The sequence below is a fragment of the Hesperophylax consimilis genome, unplaced genomic scaffold (assembly GCF_061612785.1).
Source record: "Hesperophylax consimilis isolate HC1 unplaced genomic scaffold, BYU_Hcon_1.0 scaffold_102, whole genome shotgun sequence".
NCBI classification, from domain to species: Eukaryota; Metazoa; Arthropoda; class Insecta; order Trichoptera; family Limnephilidae; genus Hesperophylax; species Hesperophylax consimilis.
Window position 1 is genome coordinate 49378 of NW_028301327.1, and position 16455 is coordinate 65832.

Consider the following 16455-nt stretch of genomic DNA (forward strand, 5'->3'; position numbering starts at 1 on the left):
ATATTAATTTTATTTAAATAGGCAAATTTCAAAATTATAATGAAAATTGGAGTCGAGTTCAGACTTAAAAGAGATGAAATGTTGAATGGAGGGGAGGCAATTTTAGTTAAGGCTTGATAGAAGAGAGGATATTTGTTTAGAGAGGGACAACCAAAAAATATGTGATCTAAAGTTCCCACTTCTAGACCACAGAATGTACAATCTGGGGAGTCAAGCACGTGAATTTTAAAAAGGTGGGAAGGAACGGAACAATGTCCGATCCTCATTCGAATGAGTGAAGAAATTTCTTTTTTGAAAAAATGAGGGAATTGCTGAAACCACGGTTTTGATGGAATAGTCCTTTGTATTGAGTTTTTTTTTTTTTTTTTTTTTTTTTTTTTTTTTTTTTTTTTTTTTTTTTTTTTTGTATTGAGGCATAGCAGGCTCCCTTGGATTGGCTAGCAATGTGCCAATACTCTGCCCACACATTGCGGGATCTTTCTTTGATGATGGAAAAAATGTCAGATAAGGGAATGTGGTTTACGAGGGTAACAACAGGGTTGGACGCTCCTTGTTTTGCCAAGGCATCCGCAATATCATTACCCATGATACCAACATGTCCAGGAATCCAAATCAGAGTTACAGTTTTACCAGAGCTTTGAATGGAGGCTATCATCACTCGAATAAGGCATACAAAGTGATCATCAGGATGAAAAAGAGGACTGGATTTAAGTTTTTGGAGGGAACTGAGAGAGTCAGAGAGAACGAGGGAATGTTCAAAATTATTTTTGATTATATATTTGAGAGATTCTATTATTGCAATGCACTCAGCTGAAAATATTGAAAATTGATTTGAAATTGAATGAAATATTCTATCATTAGAATTATTGTAGTAAACGTTAATACCTATACCACAGTTAGGAGAGTCGGGAGATTTGGATCCATCAGTAAATAAAAGAGAAAAGTTGGGCCATTTAGATAAAATAATGTCATTGAACATATTATTGACAGTTCGGGCCGGGAGATTGGAATGACTTTTAAAGATTCCGATCCCTTATAATATTGTCGGGGATAGGGTGACGTGACTATATTTTAGTTTGTATAAGGGAAGTAGATCATTTTGGATGATGTGGAGCTCTGAGAGAGACTTAAAATTTTTACAGATGTCAGGAATAGGTTTAGTTGAAGCTCTGATTGTAGATGAATGGTTTGAGTCAATGAACAACGAGACGCTGGGGATAACCTGATGAAATTTAGAATTTAAACATTTAAGAACAAATTTGTCAGCAAATAGTTGACGCCTTAAATAAAGAGGAGGATCAGAACATTCTACTTGAAGGGAATTGATGGGTGACGATTGCATCGCTCCAGTTATTATTCGCAAAGATTTAGATTGAATTTTGTCTAATTTATTAAGTACATTTTTTGAGGCAGTACTAAAAAGTGGGCAGGCATAGTCGAGATGGCTTCGAATAAGTGCATTGTAAAGCAACTTAATGCAAGTAGGGTGAGCTCCCCACCAAACGCAAGATAATGATCTGATGATATTTAAATTTTTTTCGCATTTAGTAACTTAATTATTAATATGGGAAGACCATTTAAGTTTCCTATCAAATGTTACTCCCAAAAATTTTACTTCAGAAACGTTGGAGATTGGAGAATTTTTAAATAAAATTTGAACGGGGGGGTTTTTATGGCGGTTTGAGAAGGTGACACACTGAGTCTTTTGGATTGAAAGTTCAAGACCATTTAACGTGAGCCATGTGCAAAGGGCATTCATGGCTTCGTTAAGATATTTGACGGCAAGAGGGATGATTTTGGATGATAAGAAGAAAGCTATGTCATCTGCGAACTCGATAATTTTTATTTGTGGGGGAATAGTGACATGCATATCACATGTGTATATATTATACAGTAAGGGGGACAATACATCGCCTTGTGGTAAACCCTTCCAAATAGACCTACTTTGAGGAGAAATATCTGGAAGTTCAATGAAAATTTTTCTATCTAGAAATAGATTAATAATAGATTGGACAAACATGGGGGGAAGGCCAAGGCCTAGAAGTTTTTTTTTCAGGATTGGGATGGAAACATTGTCAAAGGCGCCTCAGGGCCGCCGACAGCTAATCTGGGCCCCAAGTCTAGTAGACTATACCGGGCCCCCTCCCCACAACTTACCGGGGCTGGGGGTGAGATAACAATTAATAAGTTCATGCTTACCTGCTACTGCTAGGAATACTACTTCATTACCTTTTCTTATACCATTATACCAATCATTCGAATTTAGCATAATTATTCAATGGAAATGTTTAAAAAGTTATGGTGAATACTCAAAATAAAATATTTGTGTTTCTTGTTTGTGTGTATTTACATATTCTTCGTTAATCAAGATATCTTGAGGCTAAATTAAATTATTATATTTGAAAGACAGAAAACAGGTAACAAAAATAAATAATCAATTTTCAAAACCAATGGAAAATAAATTAGGAGTACCGCAGTGATCGATCCTTGGACCCCTATTGTTCATACTCTATAAGTCTATATTAATGACATGGTGAAAATATTTTCAAAATGCAAAGTACGACTATTTGCCAATTGTACCGGACGTACCTCCACCGACTTAGATTAATTTGCATAAATCTGAATTTACGCAGAGGCAGTTCCTTTACAAACTCACCTCTGCGCATATTCGAATTTATGCAACAAAATTCTCTCTATAAAATCTGTAATCTTATCTGTTGATTAATAAATAAAACCACGGGGTCAAGCAGTCATCATTATAGACAAAAAACAAAGGCTTGACCCCCCAACACCCTCTTATAAATTAAAATACCTATCATAATAAATTTGTACAAAACATGGAAGATTTGCATGAAATTTTAAATTGTGCAAACGCAGTTTCCTTTACAAAACTTGCCGTTTGCACAAAATTGAATATTGTGCAAATCTTCCCTTTTAGATACCAACTCCCTTTAATATTTAAATTTGCATGAAATTTGAAATTGTGCAAACGCAGTTTCCTTTACAAAACTTGCCGTTTGCACAAAATTGAATATTGTGCAAAGCTATTTTCTCTCTTTAATATGTAAATTTGCACAAATTAAATATTGTGCAAAGCTGCCTTGTAAAATATATTTTCTCTCTGTAATATGTGCAAACTCACAAAATGTATCTGAATAAAAATGAGCCGGGCAAAGTGGGTTGAAGAACAGTCAGGGACCTAGTCAAAATCGTCCCCTTCCAAGTTACGCAACAACGGCGCTCTCTCCTGTGACAAATTCCGGGAACCCAAGAATAATTCTCGGAATTTGTCGCTAACAAAGGGAGAGCTAGGCCCGTTGGTCCTTTAAAAGGCGGACAACTTGTGCAATTCGGCAGAGAGCCAGCAACCATCGAACGACCAACACCTCTCCTGGACTGCCCTGACTGCCATCTTCAAGCCTCTTCTGCCCTGGACCTTCACTTCAACCTGGCCTTCTTCTTTCTTCCGGCTCCCTGGTGTTCATCAAGAAGAAACTTTTACAATAGTCGAAGCGTCCCTAGTCAGGGCGCAGGTTCCCCCCTACCTTCCTCCCCCCTGCCTTATACCTTTCTCCCACATTTTCCCCATTTCTCCCTTTTCCCTATATTTTTCCCCATTTTCCCCCACATTTTCCCCATTTTTCCCTTTCGTAATTTTTCCCCTTTTTTACCACATTTTTCCCCATTTTTCATTTTCCCCATATTTTTCCCCATTTTTTCCATTTTTTTTTAATATTCTCCCTACTTTTTCCCGACCTTCCCTTCCAAGGCGTCGAAGCGGCCAGCCGGCCACTCCCGCTATATCGTCTGTGCGGCCGGCGACTACAGTGCCGTCCCGTACATGGTCCTTCGAGCCGCGATCGCCTCTTCACGCCTTCACTCCTTCACGCCTTCCAGTGACGTCCCAAGATGCCGTCCCTGCGGAGTGGCCGCGAGGCTTCAGCCTCCACCCCAGATTCACAACCCGACGTGGAGCTGGTGACAGGCCCTCACCCCGCCGGCCCTGCCGGCCCTCACCCTGCCGGCCCTCACCCTGCCGGCCCTCACCCTGCCGGCCCTCACCCTGCCGGCCCTCACCCTGCCGGCCCTCACCCTGCCGGCCCTGCCGGCCCTGACCCTGCCGGACCTGCCGCCCCACGCGCTGCCAGCCCTGCTGACACTCACTTTGCCGGCCCTGTGTAATGATCTGCCCTTTCTACTTCAAACTTTTCCTTCTCTTCTTTCTACGATACATTTTCCTTAAGTCCCGTAGGTAACTTTTCCATACGGCTTTGGTTATATATATATCCGGGGTAGGAAGGTCCTCCCTGCCGTCTTTTCTTTATTACACACCCCTTCAAGTGTGTACATCCTAGTTTGTCTACGTGACGTACGACCTTGAACGTACTCATTTCACGTGACGGTTCAGTATAAAAAGGCTTCACCGAACGTTGTGTTGGGTTTTTGTTTCTCGGTTTAGAAACCTAGTTATTTATGTTTTGTGTGGTATCCCTTGGTTCTTTTGAGATAGAGTGAGTTGAATCCATTACCGCTGTTTTTCAAAACCATTTTATAAACCTTATCTTCTAAGTCGCCTGCTCACCCCCCCCTAGCTACTCGATTCTACCTATCGTAGGGTAATGTGAATATAATAAAGTGTTAGATTTTATATATGTGATATACATACGATAAATTCATGGTGTTAGTTGTCGGCGCCATCCATGTATATATTTTGGGAGGGGAAGGAGAGGAAAGGAAATGAATTTTTTTCAAGTTAAGACTGGCTCCTCCGCTTACCAAACAAAACTGATGGATGATAATTCGAACAAGGCAATCGATATCTGCGTGTCTGGATATCACAACCGGCCGGGTCTCCCCTTGTTCCAAATCGGCAACCTTCACGCCAGAATAAAGAAAACCAGGTCTCTTCACCAATTTCAGAATTGCCCCAATCTCAAACACCTCCAGGATAAACTACTTTACTGAGTGTAGAAGGGGAAAACCATAACATCCCTTTATCACGAATCTAGTCGCGAAAATGTGACACGCAAGGTCCTAAGTTACGTGCCACCTCCAGAAAACGTTGTAACTCCCACGCCGTCGGGGATTTACATCCCTTTCTAGGTCAATACACATATAACACACGACGATCTTGTCGACATTCTGCCTGCTTATTAACGATAGGTTGTGTGCCTACCCATTCAGCCAATTATCATGTGAGATATATGTAAGGTCTACTCGATATGCCAAATTTAGGATGAGGACTGTCTGTATTTTAATATTTGGTTCCAGTATTTATTTTATGAGGTTACTAGCATCCTCGTGTATTAGGTATGGGTAACTTCTACTGAATACCTATCCTCTCAGGTAAGGTATAAACGGATAATTGGTTTGATGTTTTGCATTTAATTTAAAGAGGCTGCCTACCTCTCGAAAGATACCTGTTGAGAAAAGTTGTTCGGTTGGTAGTTTTATTTCGGAGATTACCATCTCCCTCTTTCGTCTTTAGATTTGTTTTCGTGCATCCCAATTCGTAACTTAGAAAGTCAAACAATAGATGAAAAGTATTAAATTAGAAAAGTCAAATAACAGAAGAAAAGTTTTCATTTTGTTCCGTCTGGTTGCATCCGAACGCTTTCAATTTGGGACGGCATACGCTAGCAAAACTTCCCCTTTGACTGACTGTACTCCGCGCCTCTCGGCCTATATATGAAAAGGTCGTTGACTCGTCTCTCGCTCACAGCTGATTGACAATGCGTCTAGCGTATCCCTTTCTATGGGAAGATTATTTGGGTTGCAGGCGTTGCAAACTCGATTCCTGTACCTCGGTCGTATCCTATTATTATTAAAAGGGTCCTCTGAAATTTAATAAATAATATAAAAAAACTCACCCTGTTAGTCACCTCCAAATCCTCGTGTGAAACTTACCTGGTTACACTATATAGCTAAATCACTTTAATTTTCGACCTCCTCCCTACGCTTATAAAAGGGTGATTAAATATTCCTGTAAATAAACTTGTACCTCCCTAATCTGTTAGGATTCGAACCCACAGTTAATAATCTATTTGATTCTCTGGTTTTCGGTCTCCGTGGATAGAATGCCATCTCGCCAAATCAATAACTTAGCCCGATTAAACACTTCCTGCCTTTAAGTACATTCACTCTATTTTAAAACGCAATCAATATTTTTATTATTTTCATGTTTTTAAGACAAGCAATCTAGTTCGAACTGTATACGAAATCACGTTCAAATCAACACAACTTTATAACACAATCGCGATTGCACAACACCTGGCGCCCCTGAGGTGGGTTTTTACAAAACGGCGCTCTACAAATTATCCAATTATTATTATTGTCATTATTATTAATTGTTTTCCCACTGAGTCGAATCACTTTCACTTCACACAAACACCGGATCAATAATCTTTCACTTTAATTCAATATTCCGCAATATTCTCTAATACCATTTGAATTCAATAATTAACTGCAATTTCAAACAACACTTCTGATTTGTATCCCTTTCTCGGGGCTGTCAATCCACCCAAGTTCCAAACTCGACTGTCGCTCCGGTCTCTCCTTTCCCGTGGGAATCTGTTTACTCCAGGCCTGTCTGTCCATAAATCTTCTCATATTCTAAACAAAAAAATTTTTGGAGTATGTTTGTCTCGTTTATTTTATGTGAGTATCCAAACATCACAGCCTCCCTTTAGTTCTAAGCCCAGCGGGTAATCTCGCTTCCTCGTGTTAGTCGATGGGATTAGAAATAACTATAGGTAATTTACGTTTCTCGAATACCTCTGTATTTATTTTTTATTTTTATTTTAAATTTTATTTTAATTCTTCCAAAATGTTGAGCGCCCCTGTTCTTCGGTTTTTTCTTCGCAACCTACCATCTGTTTATTTTTTGGTTTCCGTGATTATCGGCTTGTTCTACTGGTGAGTTTTTTTTCCGCCCTCAGCTTTTTCAAGTGTTTCGTGTCGCTATGGGTAGAAATTCAATATGTCATGTCACACTTGTTTATTTTAGAATTTTAAACTCCGAGTTTTGTTTATTACATAACAGTACTTGACTTAACTTTGTGTTTTTTTCATCTCAATGCGTTATTTGTATTATGTTCGAGTGTTATTTATTTTCATGTTGATTTATTTTGTGTCCTCGGCTGTGATCCGATGGTTTTTTGTCCGTCTGTGTTATTTATGACTTAAACATTCTCTGCCTTTTAGATCTGGAATAAACAATAATTGTTTACAGTTATTCTAATATCAACGGTATAAAATATGCCATATACTTCACGATATCCGATGCAATGTTTATTTTAGATTTGTCCCAGCTATCTTATTCTTGTGTTATAATTAATCCGATTTCGATGTTTGTTTATCCTTTGGCTTCGTTGTTTATGAACATTTTAGATGTTTTTTGTCGTCACAATGAATTCAATGTTTTCCGGGTCTGTCTGTTTATTCTATTTTGACTTTGAAGTACGATGTCTCTGTTATCATTTTTGACGATAGGTACCATTTATTTTGCTGTTAATGTGAATTAATAAGGTTTATGAAATCCATTTTTTTTTTTCAACAACAGTAATGAATTCAAACCAGCTTGTATATCTATCTCTCCTGGTCACGGCACCAGATGTAATGATCTGCCCTTTCTACTTCAAACTTTTCCTTCTCTTCTTTCTACGATACATTTTCCTTAAGTCCCGTAGGTAACTTTTCCATAAGGCTTTGGTTATATATATATCCGGGGTAGGAAGGTCCTCCCTGCCGTCTTTTCTTTATTACACACCCCTTCAAGTGTGTACATCCTAGTTTGTCTACGTGACGTACGACCTTGAACGTACTCATTTCACGTGACGGTTCAGTATAAAAAGGCTTCACCGAACGTTGTGTTGGGTTTTTGTTTCTCGGTTTAGAAACCTAGTTATTTATGTTTTGTGTGGTATCCCTTGGTTCTTTTGAGATAGAGTGAGTTGAATCCATTACCGCTGTTTTTCAAAACCATTTTATAAACCTTATCTTCTAAGTCGCCTGCTCACCCCCCCCTAGCTACTCGATTCTACCTATCGTAGGGTAATGTGAATATAATAAAGTGTTAGATTTTATATATGTGATATACATACGATAAATTCATGGTGTTAGTTGTCGGCGCCATCCATGTATATATTTTGGGAGGGGAAGGAGAGGAAAGGAAATGAATTTTTTTCAAGTTAAGACTGGCTCCTCCGCTTACCAAACAAAACTGATGGATGATAATTCGAACAAGGCAATCGATATCTGCGTGTCTGGATATCACAACCGGCCGGGTCTCCCCTTGTTCCAAATCGGCAACCTTCACGCCAGAATAAAGAAAACCAGGTCTCTTCACCAATTTCAGAATTGCCCCAATCTCAAACACCTCCAGGATAAACTACTTTACTGAGTGTAGAAGGGGAAAACCATAACATCCCTTTATCACGAATCTAGTCGCGAAAATGTGACACGCAAGGTCCTAAGTTACGTGCCACCTCCAGAAAACGTTGTAACTCCCACGCCGTCGGGGATTTACATCCCTTTCTAGGTCAATACACATATAACACACGACGATCTTGTCGACATTCTGCCTGCTTATTAACGATAGGTTGTGTGCCTACCCATTCAGCCAATTATCATGTGAGATATATGTAAGGTCTACTCGATATGCCAAATTTAGGATGAGGACTGTCTGTATTTTAATATTTGGTTCCAGTATTTATTTTATGAGGTTACTAGCATCCTCGTGTATTAGGTATGGGTAACTTCTACTGAATACCTATCCTCTCAGGTAAGGTATAAACGGATAATTGGTTTGATGTTTTGCATTTAATTTAAAGAGGCTGCCTACCTCTCGAAAGATACCTGTTGAGAAAAGTTGTTCGGTTGGTAGTTTTATTTCGGAGATTACCATCTCCCTCTTTCGTCTTTAGATTTGTTTTCGTGCATCCCAATTCGTAACTTAGAAAGTCAAACAATAGATGAAAAGTATTAAATTAGAAAAGTCAAATAACAGAAGAAAAGTTTTCATTTTGTTCCGTCTGGTTGCATCCGAACGCTTTCAATTTGGGACGGCATACGCTAGCAAAACTTCCCCTTTGACTGACTGTACTCCGCGCCTCTCGGCCTATATATGAAAAGGTCGTTGACTCGTCTCTCGCTCACAGCTGATTGACAATGCGTCTAGCGTATCCCTTTCTATGGGAAGATTATTTGGGTTGCAGGCGTTGCAAACTCGATTCCTGTACCTCGGTCGTATCCTATTATTATTAAAAGGGTCCTCTGAAATTTAATAAATAATATAAAAAAACTCACCCTGTTAGTCACCTCCAAATCCTCGTGTGAAACTTACCTGGTTACACTATATAGCTAAATCACTTTAATTTTCGACCTCCTCCCTACGCTTATAAAAGGGTGATTAAATATTCCTGTAAATAAACTTGTACCTCCCTAATCTGTTAGGATTCGAACCCACAGTTAATAATCTATTTGATTCTCTGGTTTTCGGTCTCCGTGGATAGAATGCCATCTCGCCAAATCAATAACTTAGCCCGATTAAACACTTCCTGCCTTTAAGTACATTCACTCTATTTTAAAACGCAATCAATATTTTTATTATTTTCATGTTTTTAAGACAAGCAATCTAGTTCGAACTGTATACGAAATCACGTTCAAATCAACACAACTTTATAACACAATCGCGATTGCACAACACCTGGCGCCCCTGAGGTGGGTTTTTACAAAACGGCGCTCTACAAATTATCCAATTATTATTATTGTCATTATTATTAATTGTTTTCCCACTGAGTCGAATCACTTTCACTTCACACAAACACCGGATCAATAATCTTTCACTTTAATTCAATATTCCGCAATATTCTCTAATACCATTTGAATTCAATAATTAACTGCAATTTCAAACAACACTTCTGATTTGTATCCCTTTCTCGGGGCTGTCAATCCACCCAAGTTCCAAACTCGACTGTCGCTCCGGTCTCTCCTTTCCCGTGGGAATCTGTTTACTCCAGGCCTGTCTGTCCATAAATCTTCTCATATTCTAAACAAAAAAATTTTTGGAGTATGTTTGTCTCGTTTATTTTATGTGAGTATCCAAACATCACACCTGACAGCGCACCGTCCTCCGATGCAGAGGAGGATTCAATCACAACAGAGGACACGGTCAGGCAGCTCCGGAAGGCGAACCGGACAATGAGCAGGCAGCTCGCTCTGCTGCTCGCAGCCCTCCCCACCGCGACGCAGTACCTGCCAGGGGCGGACCCCCCTGGCACCCACCTGGGCGCCTACCCTGGTGCGGCCCCTGGTGCGCATCCTGCCGCCTACCCTGGTGCGGCCCCTGGTGCGCACCCTGCCGCCTACCCTGGTGCGGCCCCTGGTACGCATCCTGCCGCCTACCCTGGTGCGGCCCCTGGTGCGCACCCTGCCGCCTACCCTGGTGCGGCCCCTGGTACGCATCCTGCCGCCTACCCTGGTGCGCACCCTGCCGCCTACCCTGGTGCGGCCCCTGGTGCGCACCCTGCCGCCTACCCTGGTGCGGCCCCTGGTGCGCACCCTGCCGCCTACCCTGGTGCGGCCCCTGGTGCACATCCTGCCGCCTACCCTGGTGCGGCCCCTGGTGCGCACCCTGCCGCCTACCCTGGTGCGGCCCCTGGTGCGCACCCTGCCGCCTACCCTGGTGCGGCCCCTGGTGCGCATCCTGCCGCCTACCCTGGTGCGCCCCCTGGTGCGCACCCTGCCGCCTACCCTGGCGGGCCCCCTGCTGCGCCCGCTGCTGCGCATCCTGGCGCCTGCCCTGGCGAGCACCCTGGCGCAGCCCCTGGTGCGCACCCTGCCGCCTACCCTGGTGCGGCCCCTGGTGCGCACCCTGCCGCCTACCCTGGCGGGCCCCCTGCTGCGCCCGCTGCTGCGCATCCTGGCGCCTGCCCTGGCGAGCACCCCGGCGCGCCCCCTGGTGCGCATCCCGCTGCCTACCCTGCTGAGCGCCCTGGCGGACCCCCTGCTGCGCCCGCTGCTGCACATCCTGGTGCCTGCCCTGGCGAGCACCCTGGCGCGCCCCCTGGTGCTCATCCCGCCGCCTACCCTGCCGTGCACCCTGGCGGGCCCCCTGCTGCGCCCGCTGCTGCGCATCCTGGCGCCTACCCTGGGGGCGGGCCCCCTGCTGCGCCCGCTGCAGCGCATCCTGGTGCCTACCCTGGCGAGCACCCGGGCGCACCTCCTGCCGGTTACCCTGGCGCCTCATCTCAGAGCTTCTCGCCGCTGTTTCCCCCGCAGCCGACAGCCGATGAGACTGCCCATCACACCAGCGAGTGGGTCCGACAAGGCGCCGACCCGTTCCTGGCACAGCTGAGCACCCTGCTGGCTGACGCCATCCGCTCCACGCGCGCCCAGGACAGCCCGCGTCCCTCAGTAGAGGAGGACCTTCGGATGACCGCCCTCATTGCCCGGCAGTCCACCGCCAAGGACCTCCCCATATTCTCGGGCGACCCCCTCGAATGGCCGGCCTGGATTGCGCAGTACGAGCAATCCACCTCGACCTGCAAGCTCACGCTGAGCGAGAATCTCATACGATTGCAGCGTGCGCTTAAGGGGAAGGCGAGGGAAAACGTATACTCGCTCCTACTGAACCCGGACCGCGTGCCCGAAATCATTTCGACCCTGGAGGAGCGGTACGGCGGATCGGGTTCGATAGCGAACCTTATGCTGGACAAGGTGAGGAAGCTGCCCTTCCTGTCTGCCGAAGCCACCTTGGAGGAGATTGCTGACTTCTCCGGGACAATCCAGAACCTGGTGGCTTCCCTGCGGGACTTGAGGACGGGAGGCTACCTCACCAACCCCGCCCTGCTGGCCGACATCACTGCCAAGATGCCATGCACATTGAGGATGGCCTGGCTGCTGGAGCTGCGGATGCTGGGGCAAACAACCCAGTCCACCATCCTCCAGTTGGCAGCATTTCTGAGGGGCGTCGCCGGCGTGATCCCGGTCAGCGGGATGGTGGATCCCTTGAGATCCGGCAAAGGGCGCCGGGAGCACGTGCTGGCCAACGCTGTGGCCACACCGCCAGAGGGGAAGGCCAACCGCCCACCACCACCCGTAGTGAGAACAATAAACAAAAACAAAGTGAAAAGTGCGTGCGCTCAGTGCGGTGAGCCACACAGAACTCGGGAGTGCCGCGAGTTTATTGCAAAACCGCTCTCCCTCCGGTGGGAGACAGTCCGCACTAACAATCTGTGCCGCAAGTGCTTGGAGGCGCACCACTCCAGGGACTGCAAGGAGACAGTGTGGTGTGGTGTGGGTGAGTGTCGCTACCCGCATCATCGGCTGCTCCACCGGGAGACGGTCGCGGAGGTGAACCTTTGACGCCAGACAGTGGACAGCCGCGTGCTGTTAAAAATAGTGCCGGTTGTGTTGCGGGGCCCCACGGACGGGGAAGTGTCAACGTTCGCTCTTCTGGATGAGGGATCCACCATCACCCTCATCGACGCTGACACCGCAACGCAGATCGGCGCACGCGGCCCAGTCCACAGTCTGCGGCTGCACGGGGCGAAGGGGATGTGTACCTCCGACGCCCGCTCCCAACGCGTGAAACTGACGATCCGGGGCGCTGGATTGGAATCCACCTTCACCATCACCGCCCACACAGTAGCTGACCTGAGCCTGCCGGAGCAGCGCGTTCCTGGAAGACGCGTCACCCCAAAACTCTTGATCGGGCAGGATAATGCCCACCTTATCGTGTCAAGAGAGGTCCGTGAGAATAGCACTACTCGAATAGTGTCACGGACCGCTTTGGGGTGGATCGCCCACGGAGGCTCGAGCCTCAGCAATGACGGGCCAGCTACCACACTGGCCCTCCAGTCGGAGACCGCTGCAGATGCCCGCCTGAGGGAGTTGGTAACATCCAACTTTGCCGTCGACTCCCTCGGCGTCACGTCTGCGGCGAGAGTCAATGCCATGGACACAAAGGCCATGGCATTAATGGCAGAAACCACCCGCCCCCTACCTTCTGGGCGGTGGGAAACTGGCCTCCTGTGGAGACACCCTGACGCCACACTACCCGACAACCGGCAGTGTGCGCTGAAGCGGCTCCAGTCCCTCGAGAAGAAGCTCGCAGCGGACGCAACCCTGGCAGCGGCGTACAGCGACAAAATGACGCAGCTTGTCGCCAAAGGCTACGCCAGACGCCTCTCCCCCAATGAGGCGTCGCTCCCTGCCCCACGGAAGTGGTACCTTCCCCACTTCGCCGTCACCAACCCGAACAAGCCAGGGAAAATAAGGGTTGTGTTCGACGCCGCCAGCCGATGCCGAGGGACGTCACTTAACGACCAACTGCTCACTGGCCCTGACCTGCTGTCCTCTCTCCTGGGGAACATCCTCCGATTCCGGGAAGGCGGTATAGCCATCGCCGCCGACATCCAGGAGATGTTCCTGAGGATCCAAATCAGGAAAGAGGACCAGTCGTCCCAACTTTACCTATGGAGGTCGCCAGACCGGCAACAGCCGGACACCTACCAGCTGGCGTCCATGATGTTTGGGGCTACCTGCTCACCCAGCAGTGCCCAGTACGTGCGGAACAGGGTGGCCGGTCAGTACGAGCACCAGTACCCGGCCGCCGCAGCAGCCATTCGTTCACGGTTTTACATGGACGATTACCTGGACGCAGTGGACAACCCTGACGAAGCTGCTGCCCTAGTCCGAGACGTAAGGGCCCTCCTTGCAAAGGGAGGGTTCCACCTTACGAACTGGGCCTCAAACAGCCTGGACGCCATCGCCGATGTGCCCCCTGAAGACCGCGCCACCTCCACGGTAGCTATCAGCAGCGGGAGCAGCGAGACCGAGAGGGTCCTGGGACTGGTGTGGGACCCATCTACCGACCGCTTCATCTACACTTTCCTGGAAGCGGCCAGTCTAGAGGAAGCCACACGGCCTACAAAGCGGCAGCTCCTCTCCATCGTGATGAAGATCTTCGACCCGGTGGGCTTCGTCTCCTGCCTCACCATACGGTCGAAGATCCTACTGCAAGCCGTGTGGCGTTCGAGCGTTGGATGGGACGACCACATCACCTCGGAGCACGCTGAACGCTGGAGGGACTGGATGAGCCTGCTCCAGGAAAGCAGCGTCTCCATCCCACGACGGTCGCTCCGACAGAGGTCAAGCAGCGTGACCCTGCACCTCTTCTGCGACGCCTCGGAGCAAGCTTGCTGTGCCGTCGCCTACTTCGTGGAGGAAGTGCAGGGCACCCTAAAAGCCACCTTCATCGCCAGCAAATGTAAGGTGGCACCTCTCAAGCCGCTATCCATACCCCGCCTTGAGCTGCAGTCCGCACTCATGGCGGCCAGATTGGCCAGAACCATCCGGTTGGAGAGCCAAGCGAGGATAGCTTCAACCATCTTCTGGACGGACTCGACCACAGTGCTGTGCTGGTTACGCACCGATCCGCGCACGTACTCTGCGTTCGTGTCCAACAGGTTGGGCGAAATAGATGAACTCACCTCCATAGCCAATTGGAGGTGGGTTCCCACCAAGCAGAACCCGGCCGACATCGGCACACGGGACTTGGAGCTGCCCGACCTGTCACTCCAAGGAAGATGGTTCAACGGCCCCGCCTTCCTCACCACACCGGAGAGCGACTGGCCAAAGGAGCGCACCCTCACAAAGCCAGACGACCAGACCCTCGAGACCCGGCCCCGACACTACGTCGGGCACATCACCACAGCCGGAGAGGCCCTACCTCTGGTCGAGAGGTTCTCGTCATGGCACCGGCTGATCCGGGCTACAGCGTGGGTGCTACGCTTCATCAGGCGCTGTCGGACGGGCCCAAGCCGACCCCCTGAAGGCTCCTTACGAGCAGACGAGCTGACGGAGGCTGAGCGCAGATGGGTGAGAAGGTCCCAAGAAGACGCCTTCTCCACTGACCTGCACACCATCCGTCGCAGCCAGGCGCTACCTGCCGCCAGTCGTCTCGTCAGTTTGGCCCCCTTCCTCGGACCTGATGACGTTTTGCGGATGGGCTCACGGCTGAGGGAGCTCACTGGAAGCACGAGCGTGGCGAAGACCCCCGTGATCTTGGATGGCTCCGATCCATACGCCCGACTGCTGATCCGCCACTACCATGAAAAGGCGGACCATCCAAGCACGGAGAAAACTGTGGCCGAGATCCGGTGCAGCTTTTTCATCCTGCGCCTCCGTACCATCAGCAGGAAAATCAGCCATGAATGCCCCACCTGCCGCTTACGACGGAGCAAGCCCTCTCCTCCACTGATGGGGGTTCTCCCGCCGACCCGCCTGGCTCACCACGTCCGCCCCTTTACACACTGCGGACTGGACTACTTCGGGCCAATGGAGGTCACCGTCGGCAGACATCGGGAGAAGCGCTATGGAGCCCTATTTACCTGCCTCTCCACCCGCGCCATCCATCTGGAGCTAGCGGTCTCGCTGTCTGCTGACTCGGCCATTATGGCCCTACAACGGATGACCGCCCGAAGAGGTCAGCCCAAGGTGTTGTACTCAGACAACGGGACAAACTTCCGTGGTGCGGACGCGGAAATTCGAGATGCCACGGCAGCCCTGCAGCAAGATGACAGGATGACGGACGCCATGGCTACCAAGGGCATCGAGTGGCGCTTCATCACCCCCCTAAGTCCCCACATGGGGGGAGCCTGGGAAAGGTTGGTGCGCTCGGTAAAACGAGCCCTGAGCGCCACCTTAAAGGAGAGGGCGCCAAGGGAGGAAACCCTGCGCACAGCATTGGCAGAGGCTGAGTTTGTGGTCAACAATCGGCCACTAACTCATGTCTCTGTCGACCCGCGGGACGAAGAGCCCCTCACCCCGAATCATTTCCTCATGGGGTCTGCCGGGAACCGCCCACATCTGTCACTCTACGACAGCAAGGAGGAGGAGGTATGTCTCCGTCGCCAGTGGCGTATCAGCCAACAGCTCGCCGATATGTTCTGGAGGCGGTGGCTCCGTGAGTACCTCCCCACCCTGGGCGCCCGACAGAAGTGGCACCACCCGACTGACCCCCTCAAAGCTGGTGACTTGGTGGTCATCTTAGACCCCGCGCTGCCACGCAACAGCTGGCCGCGCGGACGTATCGTTGAGGCCATCCCAGCTGCCGACGGCCAAGTGAGGACAGCCCGGGTCCAAACAGCCACAGGGACGTACACCCGCCCTGCTGTAAAACTCGCCCTCATCCTCCCCGCACCAACACCAGCGCCCGCACCGGCACCAGCACCAGCGCCGCCCTCTACAGCACCCGGACCACGGATGCCGCATGGGAGCCCCAACCCCCAGCGGCCAAGGGGAACCGGACGTCGAGGACGCCGCCGACCTGCACGTCCGGACCGCTAGGCGCAGCCGTGACTGCACCGGGGGGAGAATTGTACCGGACGTACCTCCACCGACTTAGATTAATTTGCATAAATCTGAATTTACGCAGAGGCAGTTCCTTTA

The 16455-nt window shown here is 48.7% G+C and overlaps 1 protein-coding gene across 1 annotated transcript; it reads left to right on the forward strand.

Moving 5' to 3' along the window:
- Nucleotides 1-3909: 3909 nt before the first annotated feature.
- Nucleotides 3910-16353, forward strand: LOC149408749 (uncharacterized). The gene is made up of 4 exons (XM_089650472.1): nucleotides 3910-4178; nucleotides 10990-11230; nucleotides 11281-12301; nucleotides 12404-16353. The coding sequence occupies exons 1-4, from the start codon at nucleotides 3910-3912 to the stop codon at nucleotides 16351-16353; spliced, it is 5481 nt and encodes a 1826-aa protein (XP_089506598.1).
- Nucleotides 16354-16455: the final 102 nt, after the last annotated feature.